Source organism: Marmota marmota, unplaced genomic scaffold (assembly GCF_001458135.2).
Source record: "Marmota marmota marmota unplaced genomic scaffold, marMar, whole genome shotgun sequence".
NCBI lineage: Eukaryota > Metazoa > Chordata > Mammalia > Rodentia > Sciuridae > Marmota > Marmota marmota.
In genome coordinates, this window is record NW_026000242.1 from 10,515,555 (window position 1) to 10,536,691 (window position 21,137).

The 21,137-nt window shown below is 37.5% G+C and overlaps 1 protein-coding gene across 2 annotated transcripts in view; it reads left to right on the forward strand.

Annotated features, from left to right (window-relative positions):
- Positions 1-1,240: 1,240 nt before the first annotated feature.
- Zw10 (zw10 kinetochore protein) overlaps positions 1,241-21,137 on the forward strand; it is a 35,453-nt gene continuing 15,556 nt past the window's right edge. Inside the window, exons 1-9 of one of the 2 annotated variants that reach the window (XM_015489868.2) lie at positions 1,242-1,431; positions 3,172-3,306; positions 8,789-8,890; positions 9,264-9,341; positions 9,496-9,655; positions 11,104-11,256; positions 11,628-11,819; positions 16,830-16,993; positions 17,862-18,044. In XM_015489868.2, coding sequence (XP_015345354.1) covers positions 1,327-1,431; positions 3,172-3,306; positions 8,789-8,890; positions 9,264-9,341; positions 9,496-9,655; positions 11,104-11,256; positions 11,628-11,819; positions 16,830-16,993; positions 17,862-18,044 — 1,272 coding nt within the window. In that variant the 5' untranslated portion in view covers positions 1,242-1,326. Of the gene's footprint in view, positions 1,432-3,171; positions 3,307-8,788; positions 8,891-9,263; positions 9,342-9,495; positions 9,656-11,103; positions 11,257-11,627; positions 11,820-16,829; positions 16,994-17,861; positions 18,045-21,137 lie in introns of both variants that reach the window. The other variant, XM_015489869.2, reaches the window with a different exon arrangement.

A 21,137-nucleotide genomic window follows, 5' to 3' on the forward strand; every position in this document is an offset into this window, starting at 1 on the left:
AGAGATGAGAGAGAGAGAATTTTAATATTTAATTTTTTAGTTTTCGGCAGACACAATATCTTTGTTTGTATGTGGTGCTGAGGATCGAACCCAGGGCCTTGCACATGCGAGGTGAGCACTCTACCGCTGATGCCGATAACCCCAGCCTCTCAATTTTTTACTTTTTTTTGGGGGGGGGGGGGGGGGGTTGGTACAGGGAATTGCATCCAGGGGTGGTCTGCCAATGAACTCTATCCCGGCACTTTTTATTTTTTTGAGACAGGGTCTCACTAAGTTTGCCCAGGTTGGCCTCAAATTTGGGATCCTCTTTTCTCAGTCTCCCCACTCGCTGGAATTACAGGCATGCTTCAATGCCACCGCGCCCGTCTTCAATATTTTTTTAAAAAGAACTCATTTACACACATAGTATAATGTGAAAGAACATCCTCCAGTGTGCAATAATCAATACTCAACTTCCAGTCTGAAACTTAATTTTCAAAAGCTTTTAATAAAATTGATTTGTAATCTCTGATAGAAAGTGTTAACTATCAGCTATGGCGCATGCATGCCAGTATTTCCAGAGACTGGGGAGGGTAAGGCAGGTTTGAGGCCAGTCTCGGCAACTTAGACTTCCGTTCCAAAAAAAAAAAAAAAAAATGGCCAGGCGTGTGGCTCAGCAGTGAAGCGCCCCTGGGTTCAGTCTCCATCACTACCAAAACAAAAAACAAAACACAGTTAAGTATCTTGTTCTAGTGCACAAAGACTGGAGTTATTTATACCTAAGTAATTATAATTTTGTAATGTGTCACACAAATGCAATATAATGCGCATAGATATAATATAAACTACAAATGCCGAGGACAATTGCAAAATATCCTTTTATTTATAATGAGGCGACTCCACTTCCACGCACCGCTCCAGGGGGCACTGAAAGGGAATATCTGACGAGAAGGATCAAGATGGGCTCCTGGGGTCTTCCAGCTAGATTATTTCACCTCTAAACGTTGTGAAGTTGAAGGAAGGTTCACTTGACTGGTTTAGATTGAAAAAAACAAAATAATTCATTTCGTCAAGGAAAAAAGCGGCGGGAAGCGACCAAGCGTTTGAATGCAGCTAAGGAGGAAACCGCGTCAGCTCAGTTTTCCAATTCCGGAATGCCGCGGAAGCCCAGCCCGGGGCGACGCGGGGCCTGCTGGGAGCTGTAGTGTGGCTCGCGCTGGCGCGCCGCGCCAGGGGCCCCGCCAGACTGCGTTTCCCGGCAGGCCGCGCGCGGAGGCTGCCGGCGGGAGTGGAGTGCCGCGGTGGCTGTGAGAAAGTGACCCGTCGGCCTTGGTTCCGGTGTTAGCGATGGCTTCCTTCGTGACGGAGGTTTTGGCTCATTCGGGGAGCCTGGAGAAGGAGGATCTCGGCACCCGGATCAGCCGCCTGACCCGGAGGGTGGAGGAGATCAAGGTGAGTGGGGGCTGGCGCCTTCTGACCCGAAAGGGGCGCCGGGTGGATGTTTAGGGACAAGAGAGGAGCCGGACAGACAGCAGGTGTCTCCGAAGTGGGGCCAACCGGGGAGGTCCGGCTGGGGGAGTTGCGTGGGAGGAGAGGCGTGTGGGTTGGGGAGAGCTCTCCGACGGGAGTCCGGGGCGGCCCGGCGTAGAGGAGGACTGGGACTGCGGGAGGGAGGGGTGGTGTTTGGCGAGGGTCAGGGAGTGGTTAGGCTGGGGACGGGTGCACCCGGGGGAAGGAGCTGGGGAAGACCAGCACAGCGGGAGGTGGAGCTGGAAGCGCCGAGAGGGAGCGTCTAAGATGGACAGAGGACCAGACCAGTCACCCATCTGTGAGTGTTCCATCTCCTCCACCCAGTCTTCCATTTGTGGGTGGAAATAATAGCTTTGGGAGGATTGCGTCGTCCTCCTCCCTGAAATTTCTTTTTGAACTCTGAATATGTTTTTAAAACTGTTCTTCATCCCCAAATACTTGAGGCCGTGCTGAAGGTTATGCCATTATTATACATGGACCTGCCGCTTCTGGCCACACAGTCTCATTTTCTACTGATATTACCTTGCCAGTATTGGCCCACATCTTCAGTGACTTTCATTAAAACTTTTATGTACCTGCTTAAGTCTAGACTAAGGGAACAAGTTCGGCACACACCACAAAGTCAAAAGATAGATCGCTTCTTAACAACTCTTGATCATACAAAAGTGGTTTCTGAAATTTTAAGTATACCTATCACTGACATTTCCATTACATGATTTTGGGGATTTTCAACACTGTTTAATGTTATGGAAAGGGCCTATTTAAGCTACCTTATGACACTCAAGACTCCTACCTTTCTAGACCTAAGCTACATTTCCTTTGACTAGTTTCTTTTATCATCTTAAGTCTTAAACCAATTGAAATTAATTTCTATGGTCCATTCAGGCCCAATTTGTTTTTTCTAGTTCCCAGATTTTGCTCATATTATTTACGTCTATCTTTCTGCCATTTTTCAATGTATTCTACCCATTTTTCATTTTCCATCTCAAATTAATCTCCTGCATTAAAAATAACCTCATTTTATCCCAGAGGTGATTTTTCTCATTTGTTTTTCTGGAGGATTTTGTGACTATTACGTTTCAGTCATTTTTTTTTGGTTACTTCAGTGTATAGAATCTTTCCTAGCAATAAGGAATTTGTTAAAAGCATATTTATTTTTGTATTGTCCAAAGCATTAAATAATTCAATGCAGGGTAAATTGTTTATAAAGATAATCTCAATTAAAGGAGATAATGAAGCTCATTATTTTGGGTTTTGAGAGTAGGCCTTAAAATTTCATAGGCTAAAAGATAAAAATAGATTGAGGTATACATATAATTGATTTCATTTATCCATTTACTTTTCTATTAGATATCTGATTAAAATTGGTGGATACAGTCTGATATATTCAATATGAGAACTTCTGGCTTCACCTTTCTTTTTTCCAGCATTTGTACAATTTTTGGACACTGTTGATATTTGGTAATGTACGGGCCACTTAAAGGTGGGAGAAATATGTTTTTGAAAGAAGCTCATTAGCTTGGAGGGAAGGTGAATGCTGTGAGTTAACTGTTAAGAAAACTCCCACATGCAAGATGACTCTTAGAAAATGAGCTATGTATTGTTAGCAGAGTTAGTTCCCTACTCATCTCCCTGTTTATGATTTTTTTTTTAATATTATAGGGTGAGGTATGCAATATGATCAGCAAGAAGTACAGTGAATTTCTGCCTAGTATGCAGAGTGCACAGGACCTTGTTACCCAGGTGGATAAACTATCTGATGATATTGACCTGCTGAAATCCAGAATAGAGAGTGAGGTAAGAATAGTTTGTTTTTAGCAATTTTGGGGGGGCACTGGGGATTGAACTCAGGGATGCTTAACCACTGAGCCACATTCCCAGCTCTGTTTTGTATTTTATTTATAGACAGCGTCTCAGTCAGTTGCTTAGTGCCTCGCTGTTGCTGAGGCTAGCTGAGGCTAGTTTTAAGCGCGAGATTCTCCTGCCTCAGCCGCTGGTGAGGCTGGAGGAATCACAAGCATGAACCACTGTGCCTATGTTTTGTCAATTTAAAAAAATTTTTGCAGTATTGGGGATTGAACTCTGGGCCTTGCATGTGCTAGGCAGGTGCTCTACCATTGAACCATATATCTCTACTTTCCTAGAATAGTTTTTTTTTGGGTAGGTTTATAAGGAGGCAATTCAGCTTCCTGATTTCTAAGATAACTTAGTTCCACACAACTCTTCTTCCTTCCTACCATCCCTCTCTTCTTGCCCCCTTCCTTTCTTCCATCCTTCCTTCCTGTACTTGGGATTGAACCCAGGTATGCTTTACTATTGAGTTACATAGCCAGCCCTTTTTATTGCTTATTTTGAGGCGGGGTCTCACTAAGTTGCTTAGGACCTCACTCAGTTGCTGAGGCTGGCCTTGAACTTGTGATCCTCCTATGTCAGCCTCCTGAGTCAGTAGGAATACAGGTGTGTGTCACGTGCCTGGCATTATACAGCTTTTCAAGACATCACTTTCCTTATTGGTAAATGGAAGTTAAACCAAATGATTATAGGCGAATTGAAACATTTTGTAAAATAATAAACTTTTTTTTTTTTTTTGTACTGGGAATTGAATACAGGTGTGCTTAACTACTGAGCCATATCCACAGCCCTATCTGTCATCTATTTATTTATTTATTTTTCAAGGGAGCCATCTTATTTTATTGATCCCCTCCCCCCCCACCAATTTCTAAACTCTTCAGGTAATTAAGCTCTAGGGTTCATGGCTCTGGAACATGCTGTGAACATTGTATTAACCCCCATGATGAACCTGATTTTTTTAAATTTCTTTTTTAGTTGTCAATGGACCTTTAATTTATTTACTTATATGTGGTGCTGAGAATTGAACCCAGTGCCTCACACATGGTAGGTAAGCACTCTATCACTGAGCCACAACCCCCCCAGTGAACCTGATTTTTACTATTTTGCTCTCATTGAAATGTTACCCCCTGTACCCCTGTCCCCTGTTGGTAGTAATTCTCCTCTGTGGTTGAATTCTAATGTAGAGATGTTACGGTTTCAGAGGTCTTAGTGCATAGACAGCCAGCTCCATACTTTTGGGCCCAAGGTGAGGTAGAACATCAAGGTAGAAGGGCGTGGCAAAAGAAGGAAGCTCAGGACATGACAATCAGAAAGTAGAGAGAACTTATTTATTTATTTTGAGACAGAGTCTCACAAGTTGCTTCGGGGCCTTGCTAAGTTGCTGAGGTTGGCCTCTAGCTTGTGGTCCCCTGCTTTAGTCTCCCAAGCTGCTGGGATTACAGGTGTGTGCCACCACAGCCAGCACATGCATCTTCTTTTTTTTTTTTTTTTTGGTAGTTGTTGTAAATGGACAGAATGCCTTTATTTTATTTGTTTATTTTTATGTGGTGCCGAGGATTGAACCCAGAGCCTCACTCATGTTAGGGAAGCCCTCTTCCCTGAGCTACAGCCCAGCCCCACATGCGTGTTTTATTTTTATTTATTTATTTATTTTTAATTTTTTTTTAAAGGGGGGGTGGGGAGAGAGAATTTTAATATTTATTTTTTTTTAGTTTTCGGCGGACACAACATCTTTGTTTGTATGTGGTGCTAAGGATCGAACCCCGGCTGCACACATGCCAGGCGAGCGTGCTACCGCTTGAGCCTGATCCCCAGCCCACATGCATGTTTTAATGGCCAGTATTCTCTTAGATTTGTATCTGGCCTCAACACTTTGAAGCTTCAGCACAGTCTTCCTTGTCTTTGGCTGTCTCTTGGAAAGTTGGTTTGGTTTGCCTACCATAGTCACTCTACTTGCTGCCATCAAGCTACTTTCCTTGAGCAAACAGGATCTGTGCCCTTCTTGTACAGTATCAATTTGTGGGCCTAGTGCTTAAAATAATTCTTATGTAGAGTCTGGCAGATTTTAGAAATGTTTACCATGTTTGCTGGGGTCCTGTCATCATTCTAGTAAGCAGGAGTAAATATAAGCAGGCCAATTTGGAAACAAATATCTGCTTTAACAATGAATCCCTCTATTATGTATAATTATAATGCATCAAGAAAAATAATAATTATAGAACTTTTTAAAGTATACTTTTTAAAGTATTTATTTGCTCATATATTATCTCACCAGGATTTTTTTCCCTGCAGTTTTCTTTTAGAAACAATAAGCATTATAGCTGGGGGCACTGGTGCACACCTGTAATCCCATTAGCTCTGGAGGCTGAGGCAGAAGGATTGTAATTCAAAGCCAGCCTTAACAACTTAAAGAGTTCCTAAGGAACTTAGTGAGACCCTGTCTCAAATAGAAATTGAAAAGGCTGGGAATGTGGCTTAGTGGTTAAGTACCCCTGGGTTCAATCCCAGTACCTAAATAAATAAATAAATAATATAGCATTTGGAAGAAAACATGCTGATACTAGATATTTAAACAAAATCTAACCTCAAGTGTCTCTATAAAATTATTTCTCAGGGATCTTGATACCAAAATCATGATGTTGAGGTATTGTCTAAGTCTTTATCATCAAGAAGAAATAGGACACTGTTTCCTGTGTGATAGTTATTAAAGAACAAATGTTTTCTTCTAAAGTTCTATGTAGAACTTGACTCACAAATGAGAAAACTGTTGGTTACATAGAAAGTCTGTTAGAAGCCCTAACAATCACTCATGATCATTTTAATCATCCTAATTAGTGTTTTTAATAAAAATAAATCAGGGCACAGTGGCTGACACCCATAATCCCAGTGACTCAGGAGGCCTAGTCAGGAGGATTGCAGTTTAAAGCTAACCTTTGCAACTTAGTGAGAACCTGTCTTAAAATAATATAAAAAAGGCTTGGGGATATAGCTTAGTGGTAAAGCACCCCTGGATTCAATCACCAGCACTGCTCACCCCAGATCTGTTACTTTACAACCATGGCACATTTGAAAGAATATTCCCAGAGTGTATTTGTACTTCATTGATTATTTGTTCAGTGAGTCAGTAATGCAATGTTAGACCATGCTGTTAGAAGTGAAGTATCTTAGTCAGGCATGGTGGTGGACATCTGTAATCCCAGTGACGTGGAAGACTAAGGCAGTAAGATTACAAGTTTGAGGCCAGTCTCAGTATCTTAGATCTTGTCCCAAAAAGGGCTGAGGATGTAACTGCCCAGCAATTCAACTGCCCCACTCAACCCCTAGTACCAAAAAGAGAAAAAAGATGGAGTGACTAAAAGAAGACATTAATGGGGGGCTCTGTGTACCTTTTATGGGCAGATTATAGCTGGCGAAATGTGTTCGTTTCTGATTGTTGTAATTTGAAAGATGGTTGGTCTGGATGAGAAGATTCTGAACACTACCATTGAAGAACAATGAAAGAAGCAAGAAACTGAAGATAGTAAGCCTTAGGAAGAGACATTTTTAATATTTAAACCCCCATCATATGGGAAAAAGATACATATTTAGGGCTTAAGAAGGAGAATTAAATTTAGTAAGTAAATGTTGCAAAGAAAAATTGTTCAGATATTTGGCGTAATTATCAAGTACCTGCAAGGTGTAAGAAACTGTGATCATTGCTAATGAGATTGTTTTTATTTCAAAGATAAGTCTCAGATATAGATGAGTAAAATAGTGTAATGCAGTAGTAAATAGGAGTAATCTAGTTAGACGAGATGTAGCCAAGAATGGCTTCCCGCCCGAAATAGTCTCCAAACCAAGGCCTGAATATTATGTGGTTAGGCCACAAGGGAAGGCATAAGGAATTTTAGGTAGGCATAAGGAATAACATTGCAGAGGTATGGAGGTAATGAAGAGTTGTCACTTTTGAGGGCTGCAAATATTCCATATGACCGATGTTTATAAACTGCATTGGAAGGGATGTGAGAAGAGATTAGAAAGGTAAGCAAGTACTTTGTATTAGGTTAGTAGTATGGATGGCATCGTCAAAGCCATGGAGGAATTTAAGATTTGAATTTTAGGAGTCCCATTCAGCATGCAGTTTGAAGAAAGTACTTGAGGGAAATGAGCTTGGGAAATGGGAAAGCAGAGTGTTAGATGGTGTTAAAATAATTCAGGAAAAATAGTTTGTTGATCTAAAGTCATTAGTAAGGGAGATGAGAAAAATGGACAAATCTTGGTGACGTTTAAGATTTAGGATCTTTGGGATATATTGATATGGCAAGTGAAAGCAAGGTTCAGGGGTTAAGAATAATTGGGGAACTAGCTCATTGATATACCATTCACTGAAATAGAGAATATAGAGAAAGAGTAGGTGTTTGTTGAAGATTTGGGATGTTTAAATTTAAGGTACCTGAAGGATGTCCAGATGGACTTGCACAGTTAGATTGTATTAAAATGAAGGCTAGAGTATTATAAAAAAATGAAAGAAAGAAAAAAAGACTTTGAAATGCAATGACTCAAACAAGGTATATTAAAAAAAATGATATTAGTTTAGGTTAGCAAACTTATTCTACAGCCTAAGGTCTGGCTACCCTAGTATAGTCTATGCCAACATAGATAATTTTTTATTTTATTTTGAGAGAGATTCTCTCTAGTTTGCCCAGGCTAAATTCAAACTTGTAATCAGCTTGCCTTAATCTCCTGAGCTTCTGGGGTTATAGGTGTGCACTATCGTCCCCAAGATTAAAAAAGAAAAAAAAAAAAAAAGCAATCTTTCTAATAGTTAAAACTCTTCAGTTACAGATATCACTTTGGCAACTGGGAATACCTTACTAGTAATTTTAAGTGGATGAAATCTGCTGAAAGATAACTGTTTAAGAATAGAAAATCTCATGAGGAAGTTGTGTTGATAGGGTACTTTACCACTGAACTTCATCCTCACCGTTTGTATTTTTTATTTTTGAGACAAAGTCTCACTGTGTTGGTTAAGACCTTGCTAAGTTGCTGAGGCTGATCTTGAACTTGCAGTCCTCCTGCCTCAGCCTCCCTAGTTGCTGGGATTACAGGCATGCACCACTGGGATCATGTGGCATGGGTATTCTTACACAGGATAAAGGTTTGGACTAAGTGGACCTCTAAGTTCTCTTTCAATACCTTCTGTGATTTTACTGCGATTGAGACTAGTATTTAAATTTCAACATGAATTATATTGACCTACTAGCTTATTGATTAGCTGTAAAGGTTTTATTTCTTAGGTATGGTATAGCTTAAAAGTTTGTTTGTTTTTTAAACTAGAGAGATTATTTTTATTTTTAAAAATAATTTGCTAATATTATTGATTACAAAATAACTTCTTCCTTGAATGACATCTGCCACTAAAAGTACTTATTTTGTATGTATGAATTAGGTCCGTCGTGATCTTCATGTATCGACTGCTGAATTTTCAGACTTGAAACAACAGTTGGAAAGAGACTCAGTAGTCCTGAGTTTGCTTAAACAGCTACAAGAGGTTGGTAAACTCAGCTCAAATGTTAATGTTTTGATGGTGAGAAAGTAATTTTTTTCCAGTTTTCATTGTTCAGTGCATATTTCCTGACCAAAATTTTTTTTCGTATTTTATTTTATGGGTTCAGTTGGGATTGAACCTGGAAATGCTTTACCACTGAGCTACATCCCTAGTTCTTTTTACTTTTTGAGACAGGGTCTCACTAAGTTGCCACAGCTGGCCTCAATCTCATGATCCTCCTGTCTCAGTCTCCCAAGTCACTGGGATTCTAGGCAAGCACCTTTGTGCCCTGCTTTTTTCATATTTTTAAAAAACAGACTTGAAATACTAGGGCGTATACAATAAAATACTTCATAACTTGGACTTCTCTTTTCAGTTTTCTACTGCTATTGAAGAATATAATTGTGCGTTAACAGAGAAGAAATATGTCACTGCTGCTCAGCACCTGGAAGAGGTACTAAAAGCTTTCTGTAAAACATAACCAATTAGTGCTATCCTTGTTCTTAGTATACGTTGTGTTCTGTGTATTCTTTATTATTATACAAATATATTCTTAATTTCTCTGAGTCCAGGTGGAGTATTTAACAATGCTTCCATTTCACTACCAGGCACAGAAATGTTTGAAGTTATTAAAATCCAGAAAATGCTTTGATTTAAAAATATTGAAATCTCTCAGCATGGAGCTCACAATACAGAAACAGAACATACTTTATCACCTTGGAGAAGAGTGGCAGAAGTTGATTGTATGGAAGTTCCCATCATCAAAAGGTGCTTCTGACCTCAGGTGGACTGCTTTGCTTAATCTGCCAGAACCAGTTTGAACTCTGAATATATTCTGAATATTTTGTATTGGAAGATGAAGTTTCAGTTATTAGTCCCCCAAGTCTATGTTGAAACCTTATGATAAACAAGGAGTCCCTAAAGTGACTTCACTTTACTTTCCTTCCACCTTTTTTTCTTTCCCCTTCTGTAGGAAAGAGAGGATGGATGATTAGTGGTTAAGGTCTACATGGTAAGGGTGGGGTGGAGAAGGAGGTAGTAGTTTGAGACCATGCGAAGTTTCTTATAGCCTCATAGAATGTACCTGTATCAACAGAACTAATCCCAGCAGTTGTCTTGGATGGAAAGCTTAAGGAAACCATTTAGCCATTCTCTCTTGCTGAGGAAAGAAGGCAGGAGGGGCAGAGCAAGAGGGACTATGGGTAGAAGATGGGTTTGGCTCAGTTCTTTTTCAGTTCTTGGGGGAAATATGAGTATTTTGAAGGAAGTAATTTTGGAAAACAATTTTGGATTCTGCTTACAAGTAGGCTGAAGAGAAGATGGCAGGTGTGTTGGGCTTTTTGTCACAATATTACAACTTGTTTGGCAGGTGTATCTTTTTTTAGTTGTAGATGGACACAGTAACTTTGTTTTTACAATTTTTTTGTAGTTATAGATGGACAGCATACCTTTATTTTATTTATTTTTATGTGGTGCTGAGGATCAAACCCAGTGCTTCACATGTGTGAGCCAAATGCTTTGCCCCTGAGCTACGATCCTAGCCCAATAACTTTGTTTTATTTATTTATTTTTATGTGGTGCTGAGGATCAAACCCATTGCTTCACAGGTGCGAGGCAAGTGCTTTGCCACTGAGATACAACCCCAGCCCAGGCAGATATATCTCTTGTTAAAAAAAAGCACACAGAAGCCAGGTGCAGTGGCTCACACCTGTAATCCCAGTGGCTTGGGAGGCTGAGGCAGGAGGATCATGAGTTCAAAGCCAGCCACAGCAAAAGTGAAGTGCTAAGCAACTCAGTGAGACCCTGTTTCTAAATAAAATACAAAATAGGACTGGGGATGTGGTTCAGTGGTCAAGTGCCCCTGAGTTCAAGCCCTGGTACCAAAATAAAAGAACATAGAAAAGGAGGTCTATAGAACTAGGAACTCATTTTTTGTCCTTTGCTTTCAGTTTGTCATTCAGTATATATTTAGTAAGCATTTCTTTTAGGCAGTCATCTTTTACAATTAATTTGTTTCTCTGGACATACCAAAAAAACCATTTCCTGTTTTAAAGTGATGCCAGTGACATGCATGTCATAATTAATATTTGGTTGTATTAAAATATATTGTAATGAAACTACATGCTTAGAAATCTCAGTGGAGAATAGGCTCTGAGGAGTAGAAGTGAGATTGTGTATTGCTCAAGCAGCTGATATTTTTTTCCCTTTATTCTTAGATACCAGCAGTTTAGAATCTTGCCTGCAAACAGAACTTCATTTGTGTACTGAACAATCCCAGAAAGAGGAGAAGACCCTTATGCCATCCATGAGTTCTGTCTTGTTGGCATTTTCTATCCTTGGAGAACTACACACTAAGCTTAAATCATTTGGTAAAGCATATGGTTTGTTTCATTCATATTAAAGGCACAGGAGGCCTAGTGTTAAAAGGATGACAAGATTATAAAGTATATTCTGGAGAATATTTATGACAGTGTTTTGCCTCATGATTCATCAAAAGGAGAAAAAGGGCTTGTATTTTTTCTTTTTTCCTTTAGAAAAAACATAGTTTCTATTTACTTATTTTGTTTTTTAAAATCAGAAAATTTCAGTGGGAATACTTGTAGTGCACAAAGTCATAGTATATGTATTTTGGTTGTGAGGATGAACTATATAGATAATAGATTTTTTTTTTTTTTTTTTTGCACGTTTACTCTTTAGAAGTTTCCTCATGATTTTTGGTGAATATTCATATGATTTTTAGGTCAGATGCTGCTGAAGTATATCCTTAGGCCTTTGGCATCTTGCCCATCCCTTTATGCAGTGATAGAAAGCCAGCCTAATATAGTTATTGTTCGTTTCGAATCTCTCGTGTCTGACTTGGAACATCCATCACCATCTGAAGTTTTTGAAAAGATCCGACTCGTGCTAGAAGTGCTTCAGAAACAGCTTCTAGGTGTGTATCCCCAAAATAGTGCTTTTATACTTTGGAAAAACAAATATTGTTTTATAAAGTAAATATTATGTTATTTTAAAGTTGAAATGCCTGTAATGTGAATGAAGCGAGGATCGGAAGTAAGTGATGCCAAAGGAACAAAGTAATTACCTTCTTATTTCTTGCCTACTTTGCATTTCTTCCCTGCTCTATATTGACAAGTCTTGTCATCAGTGGTACCACCAGATTCTGTATTTGTAATTTAGTTAAATGCCAGGATCTAATTTTCTTACTGAACTTCTAGTAACATTACATTTTGGGAATCTTGCATTAATTACAGGAGGAGATATTAACTAAATGTTTTACAAGTTTCAGTGGGAAAATCCCATTAATCTGATGTAAACAAACAAACTGGGTTTAACATAAAAAATAAGTTACATTTCAGCTTAGCCTATTGGTTAGATGTTTATTCATATTAGGAATAACCAGTTTCTGTGTTGCTTTGAATCAGTTTATTTTATTTATCATCCTATTAGAAATAAAGTTTTCTTTGGTGTTTTATTTTATTACTGTTGTTTTTTTTAAAATCAATTTGACTTATCTTCATTTTGCTTTTCTCATTGTCTTGTTGAATAGTTTAGCCAACATTCTGACTCTGGAGAAAATTAAAAAGTGCTGTAGCTGGGCATGGTGGCACATGCCTATAATCTCAGTGACTCTAGAGGCTGAGGCAACAGGATCATAAGTTTGAAGCCAGCCTGGGCAACTTAGTGAGACTCTTATCTCAATATAAAAGGAGAAAATAAGTAAATAAATAAAAGGACTGGGGATGTGGGGATGTGGTGATGTGGGAGTATGGCTCAGAGGTAGAATGCTCCTGTGTTCAACCCCAAGGTGTGTGTGCGCGCGCACACACACACACACACACACACACAATGCTATTGTTTTTAGGCTTTCCGGACACTCATATACTGTTTAGTTATATATATGTAATTCGTTTGTAAAGCAAGAAAGTCTTTGTATGGTTTATATTGTTGTTTTGCAATACTAGGGATTGAACCCAGAGACACTCTACCATTGAGAAAATCTCTATCTTCACTCACCTTTTTTTAAAAAATTTGAGAATGTTCTTGTCATGGTGCCCAGGCTGGTCTCAAACTTGTAGTCCTCCTGCCTCAGACTTCTGAGTAGCGCCATCACACCTGGCTTCTTTTGTAAAGTTTTGTCAGGAAGAAATAAATAAAAAAATCCTAAGCCTTATATAAGCTGCAATAGTACAAGGTAGTTTTCTTGTTCCTAGGTTCTTTACTTGGGGAAAAATGCAATTTAAGATTTATTTGCCTGGTACGATAGTGCACATCTTTAATTCCAGTGACTTAGGAGGCTGGGACAGGAGGATTGCAAGTTTGAGGCCAACTTCAGCAATTTAACAGACTGTCTCTCAAAAATAAAAAATTAAAAGTGTTGAGGATGTAGCTGAGTGGTGAAATGCCCCTGGGTTCATTCCCCTGGTACCATAAAACAAAAACAACTTTTTTATTAGATATAAACAGAGTTTTAAAGCACCCCAGAATTGGAAAGAATCAGAGCCGATTAAATCCAGATATCTCTGATGCTTTACTCTCCTCTTTATCATTCCCTCAGTTGGTCTGATAGTACCCTGAGCATCTTTAGTGAGAGGAAGCTCACTTCCTTTTGAGGTATTCCATTCTGCTTTGAGGGCAACTCTGAGTACCTGGAAGTGTTCTGTTTTGTTTTTTAAAATCTGTACATCACCCATCTGTACTAAATACTATTACCCAAAGGCAAATTTAATTTTCAGGGTAGTTCTTTAAAAATTTGTTCAAAATATGTTTCCCTGCAGTATCTGCTTTACTGAATGTTATTTATTTTACATGGAACCATCCAGATCAGGTCTTATTCCTGTGATATAAGTTGGATTTTCATATTCTTTACAATACATCTACATCTTATTACCAATATAAACATTTTTAGTTTTTTTTTAATTACATAGTTTTAAGTTGGCCTTATCATTATTTCTCTTCTGTTGTTGGCAGGTTTGGTTTTTCCTAAAGCCTCTTTCCTTGTTTTGTGGCCTTCTAGCTGTGCCTCACATGACATTTTCTCAGTGTGCTCCCATCTCTGGTGTGTCTCTTTCTTATTAAGGACACCAGTAATATTGAATCAGGAATTTACCATAATGACCTAATTTAACCTTCATTACTCCTTTAAAGGCCCTAAACTCCAAATACTGTACATTGGGTGTTAGGACTTCAAAATATGAATTTTGTGGGGACAGTTCAGTCCTTGGAAAGTCTTTGTGTATTTATATATAAGTTGGAAAATTTACATATACTTTATTTATATATAATGTGATATCAGTAGCAAAACAAGTACATTGCCATTTTGTATTTTAGATTATTTGAGTGTTTGGCAAGCATTCCTTTTCTTTTAAGAAAATATTGAAGATAATAGTGCAATAAATCTTTCTAAATCTCTTGCAAACTTAACTAATAAGCATTAAAGAGCATAGGATCTGTTTCTTTCGACATTTCCGTAAACCAGGGATAATTTATAATCTTTGCATATTTATAAACTGAATGATTTTAACAGCTATATTTGTTACATGGTTCATATAGTCTGTTTCAGAATAAAACTTCCAACACAAATATTTATCATGCAGTGGAATGAAATAATAAGGAAATCATCAGTATCTTATTTTAAGATTCCAGTAAATCTGGATTTTTTTTTTAACCCAACATGGCACTGGAACACTGTTGTGATAGAAACTAATTTTTTCATGTCTAACTGAAATTTTTCTTTGACAAATGTGAAAGATTTAAAAAATATATGCCATAAGATTGATATTGGCTGTGAATTGACAGCATTTCTCTGTATATTTGGAAGTCCTTTTAGACAAAATGTTATCTATAAAGTATCATCTAAAGCTAAAGAAAAGTATTTGCATTTTTTCACAAATTGAATCAGTTGATCTTTGATATTATTAGAAAGATTTTATGTTTTATGGGCAATATTTTATGCTGGCTTAATTAAAAATCTTTCATGCCGGGCATGGTGGCGCACGCCTGAGGCAGGAGGATCACGAGTTCAAAGCCAGCCTCAACAAAAGTGAGGTACTAAGCAACTCAGTGGGATCTGTCTCTAAATAAAATACAAAATGGGGCTGGGGATGTAGCCCAGTGGTTGAGTGCCCCCAACTTCAATCCCTGGTATTCCCTCCCCCCCAAAAAAATCTTAGGTTTTATTTGGAGGTTCTGGGGATTGAATCCAGGGCCTTGTGCATGTGAGACAAGCACTTTTATCAATTGAGCTATATCCCTAGCCCCTCTTTCACGTGTTTGAAAATATATTTCCTCATAATTAAAGAAGAAAACTTAAATAATAGTTTCTTTTGTCATTTCTTCATCTGAAAATTATTTTCTTTTGGCATAAGAATCCAAGTCGTTTTGTAACTGGCCAAAGTTAAAAAGTTTAGATCTTGGTAAAAATCACATTTTTTTGTTGATCCTTATGATTTTAAATGACTAATTTTGCTGAAAATGTTCCTTAAGATTGTTCACTTTAAGCCAAGCATGAGGATGTACGGCTCTAATCGTAGTGAGTTGGGGGCTGAGGCAAGAGGATCACAAGTTTTAAGACCAGCCTAAGCAACTTAGTGGAACCCTGTTTGAAAATAAAAAGTAAAAAGGGCTGGGAATGGGGGCTGGGGATGTGGCTCAAGCGGTAGCGCGCTCGCCTGGCATGCGTGCGGCCTGGGTTTGATCCTCAGCACCACATACAAAGATGTTGCGTCTGCCGAAAACTTAAAAAATAAATATTAAAAAATTCTCTCTCTCTCTCACTCTCTCTTTAAAAAAAAAAAAAAGGGCTGGGGATGTAGCTGAGTGGTAAAGTGCTCCCAGGTTCAAGCCCCAGTACTAAAAAAAAAAAAAAAAAAAAAAGGTACAGACTATTCCATTACTACAAGGCTCCCTGTTCCATTTGAAAACTTGAATTTAAATTAATTAAAGTTTTTTTAAAAAATTAGTTCCTCAGTAATATTAGCCATATTTCAAGTGCTCAGTAGCAAATTGTGACTGGTTATTAGTGTATTGGACAGTGTAGGCCTAAACTTTAGATATAACAAAGTATTGAAGGTAATATGGTCATCTTCTAAGATTTTTATTTCTTAAGGTCTTTCTTGACAAGTCAGAACTAGATCCAAAATAGCTGCTTCCATTTATTGTTCCTCTGCCTTTTGTACTGTCTCAAAAGCCAATATTCTTAAGTATTATTTATTATTTTTCGGTTCTGGGGATTGAATTCAGGGGTACTTAATCACTGAGCCATATCCCCAGTCCTTTTTATTTTTCATTTTGAGACAGGGTCTTGCTAAGTTGCTTAGGGCCTCATTAAGTTGCTGAGGCTGGTCTCAAACTTGCAATCTTCCTGCCTCAGCCTCTTGAGTTGCTAGGATTGTAGATGTGCACCACCACACCTGGCAATTAATAGGATATTTTAAATATAACATTTTCAAAATGTGTTGGATAACACTACCATGAGATAATTATAGAGGAGGCATTGAAATATGTTTAGTAGACTAGATGTAACTTTAAAGTATTTGTTGATAATTTATTTAAGGTAAACAGATCCTATGCAGAGATGAAAAAGTATGTTTATTCATTAGTAAAGTGGGATTTTACTCTAGTTTTAATTTTTGAGTCCAGATCTTCTGTTTGTCATATAATTAGATCAGTAGCTTAAAAGTAGGTGATTACAATGTAGATGGCTTGTACCTTTTTAAAGAGTATAAGCAGTGATTTAGTACACAAAATTCAGTTGAGCAGTGAAAATAAAAATCATAATTGTATGTCATGTATTGTACAACATAGTTGAGATGGCATAGAGTTATCTGGACTGTTTTCTTTCCCATCATCTTAAAATGAAAGATTTCTGGAAAACCAGGCAGCTTAAGAATATTTGAGGATTGTAAATGGTTTCTCATTTAAAACCTTTTTCTTTTGAATTTAGATTTGCCTCTTGACACTGACTTAGAAATTGAAAAACCATCTACGATCATATTGGCTGAGATGCTTGGTGATGTAATCTGGGAGGATTTGTCTGAGTGTCTCATCAAAAACTGCTTGGTTTATTCTATCCCAACAAATAGCAGCAAGCTACAGCAATATGAAGAGGTAAAGAGCAGAGATATTATAGAAGGTTTTGGGACACTATTGATTGCTGTTGGCTTTGTTTTTATTTTCAGATCTTTTATTCTTTGGTTATATCTTGAAAAAAATTATAAATACAGAGTAGAAACAAATTTTCTATAACTCAATTTCTTTTCTGACTTCTTGCCTCTTTGAGGAAGTATGTTTTCTTATTTAAGTGTATTTTTAAAGTTTTTTTTTTTTATACTTGTATCAATTATAGTAGGTTTTTTGTGACACTTGTTGGCTTGTTTTTAGTGTTTCCCTGAATTAAAAAAGGTATATTTATTTTAAAGATTTTTATACCTTTACCAGAGTCAAATTTCTGTTGAAGATATTCTTCCTAATAGATTTAAGACTGGAAAACTATATATTTTTAAACCTGGTGACTGATGGTTTGCTTTAAGACCTAAATGACCATTTGGTTCTTATTTTTTCTGTGTGTTGGGTTTGAAATTTTAACATTGAAATGGAATATTTGTACAGTTGACTCTTTGTATCTATGGTTTCTGCATCCATGGATTCAACCAACTACAGATCGAAAATGTTTGGAAAAAATTTCGATTGCTACTGAATATGTACAAACTTTTCTTCTTGTTATTATTCCCTAAATACAGTATAGCAGTTATTTACATAGCATTTATGTTGTATTGTTGTAAGTAATCTAGAGATGACTTAAAGTATACAGGAGGATGTGTGTGGGTTATATGCAAATACTGTTCCCTTTTTATATATGGGACTTTAATGTCAACAGAATTTAGTATCTGATAAGGGTCCTGGAACCAATCTCCCACACATACTGAGGGATGACTACATATAATTCTTTTCTTTTTCTTATGCTTTCTTCTTCCAGATCATACAATCCACTGAAGAATTTGAAAATGCCCTAAAGGAGATGAAATTTTTAAAAGGAGATACTACTGATTTGCTGAAATATGCTCGTAATATCAATTCTCATTTTGCTAACAAAAAGTGCCAGGATGTGATTGTGGCAGCTAGAAACCTAATGACCTCTGAAATCCACAACACTGTGAAGGTACCAGGGTTGTACTACGTTATATTTAGGAATCAGCTCATTTTTGAGACAGTGTGGTAATGTGGAAGAGAGTAAGTATGATAGTTGCTGGGCTTATGGAGGCAAATTATTAATCTTTGGAGTGTGAGTTTTATTCTCTTTAATGTAGTCCTGATATCTACTTCTTCATCAGGAATTGTGAGGTCCAGAAAGATAATGCATTTGAAAGTGTTGTATAAACCGAAAAAGCCTACATAAATGTAATGGATTAGTTTTGTTGAAATTAGTAGATTATTATTTCAGGGTTAAGTTCACAGCTTTGTGACATATATACTTAGACTTTATTATGTTCAGAGGTTGTATTCTATTGTGAAAATGATGACTTTATCTCTTAAACTAATAGAGGGGGACTAGTTTTGAAGATAAGAAGTAAAACAGTTAAAACATTAGAATAAGCCTGGCATGTGTGAGGTACTGCGTTCAATTCTCGGCACCACATATAAATAAGTAAGTAAGTAAATAAATAAATAAAGGCCCATTAACAACTTTTTAAAAAAGTATATATATAAAAATTAAAAATTTATATTTTTTATATAAATATAAAAAACATTAGGGTTTAAGTAATTAATTGCAAGGGCAGTGGACTAATTTATTTACATTAAGAGTAATTTATTCCTTTGGCCTTAGATACTTCTATGCATTTTTTGTTTGTTTTTATATAAAATAATATTTGTTAAATGCAAGTTATTACTTGATTTAAGACAGACTGAGGCAATTCCTTAATAAAAGATTCTCAGCCATTTTTCTGCTGAAGGGGACTGGGTTTGTTATTAATCCCTTCTTTGCCATGCTACATTTTCTGGTACCCTGTTCTCATGTTTGTTTCAGTGAACTATTTAATTAGCCATATGAAGTCCACAGATGTTAACACATTTTCAGGTAATTTTGTTATGAGAACTGAAAACTATTCAGTGCTAGTAACTGTGCTGTGGGTTTCTTTTAAAATAAATAGTACCTGATTATGTCATTCTTACCAAAATTCAGCGGCTTTCCATCTAATTTAGAAAAAGACCCACTTACTTTCCAGTGGCCTACAAGGCCTTATGTGATCCATGTCTTCTCTGACTCCATCTCTCTTTTTTTTTTTTTTTGGTATGGGGTATTGAACTCAGGGGCACTCCACACTGAGCCACATCCCCAGCCCCTTTTTCCAGAGACAGATTCTCACTGAGTTGCTTAGCACTTGCTTTTTGCTGAAGCTGTCTTTGAACTTGCTATCCTCCTGCTTCAGCCTCCCAAGGATTGCAGGTGTGTGCTACCACACCTGGTTAACTCCATCTGTTATGCATTTTTCTTTCACTGTTCCAGGCACTTGGATTCATAGGGATGCTTGAATGTGCCAGGTCTCTACTTGGTGGCAGAATTTTTGAATTTCCTGTTCCCTCTGCTTGTAACATTTTTATTGGAGATACCCACATGACTTTTCTATTTTTTTTGGGGGGGGGGATAGCGGGGGTACCAGAGATTGAACTCAGGGGCACTCAACCTCTGAACCACATCCCCAGCTCTATTTTGTATTTTATTTAGAGACAGGGTCTCATGGTGTGGCATAGCGCCTACTGTTGCGGAGGCTGGCTTTGACTCTTAATCCTCCTGCTTCAGCCTCCTGAGCTGCTGGGATTACAGGAGTGTACCATCGTGCCTGTCATGACTTTTCTATTAAAGTCCTTCCTGACCCCACTATTTTTTTTGAGGGGGAGCTACTGAGTATTAAACCCCAGGGCCTTGTGCATAATAGACAAGTGCTGTACCACTGAGCTTTATCCCCAGCCCTTTTTGAGATAGGGTCTCACTAAGTTGCCCAGAGATTCTTGAAGTTGTGATCTTCCTACCTAATCCTGAGTAGCTGGGATTGTAGACATGGACATGCATTAGCACACCCAGCTCTAACTCGTTTTTTAATAATTATCACTGCCACCTATTTCCTAAGCCCTTTTCTTGCTTTGTTTTTCTTCATGTTACATTACAGCCAGTATTTTGTATATTTATTATTTGTCCCTTTCTAAGAAGTATGTTTCATGAGAGACTTTTTTTGTTTGTTTGTTTGTTTGTTTACTGCCATTATCTCCAGTGAAAGTTCCTGGCACATACCTCTGTGTACTAACTGCTAATCTATTCACTCAATATTTGTTAAGTGAATTAGTATATCTCAGTAACCTATACAGCTTCTTGATGTAAGCAGTATTATTAATGAATTGCTCATTACTCTGTGACTCTAGTTTTGATGAACTTTTTTTTTTTTTTTTTTTTTTTGAGATACTAGAGATTAAATCCAGGGGTACTCTACCACTGAGCTGCATTCCAACTCTTTTTATTTATTTATTTAAAAAAATTTGAAATACGGTATTAACTCAGTTGCCCAGGCTGACCTCAATCTTGTGATTCTCCTGCCTCAGCCTATGAATAACCTGGATTGTAGGTGTACCCCACCATGCCTGTCCTGGGCTTGATCTTTTAATCCTTTTGAACTTCTTTTTCCTCTTGTGTAATGTAATATAATTGAACTAGATAATCTCTGAGACCCCTATTCAGTTTTTTTCTGCCATTCTAGGAAATTACATTTTCCCTTTGTACCTATGTACTAATATGTAGCTTCCTTTAGGCCAGGGCTGTCTAGTGAGATGTTTAGCAGCATTCCTGAATTATGTCTTCAATTGATTGGATGCTGGTATCTCAAGATGTTGCCAAAATTGTCCCTGGTTAACAACTACTGCTCCAGAATTCTGTCCTGGTTCTTGCTCTTGGCATTTAGACCCTGGAATGAAATCTAAATTTTCCAACTTTGAATTTTCTTTTTTTTGGTGATGCTGGGGATTGAACCTAGGGCCTTGTGCATGCGAGGCAAGCCTTCTACCAACTGAGCTATAAATTTTCCAACTTTGAAAAGCTCTTTTTGGCTTTTCTAAAATAATTTCAGTTTACTTTTCATAGTCTTATATATAAGTTCTAAAATAGTCCCCTAAATATTCTCATTTCCCCAAAAGAAAAAAAATAGTCTTTAATGAAACATACTTCTTAGAAAGGGACAGATAGTAAATATACAAAATGCTGGTT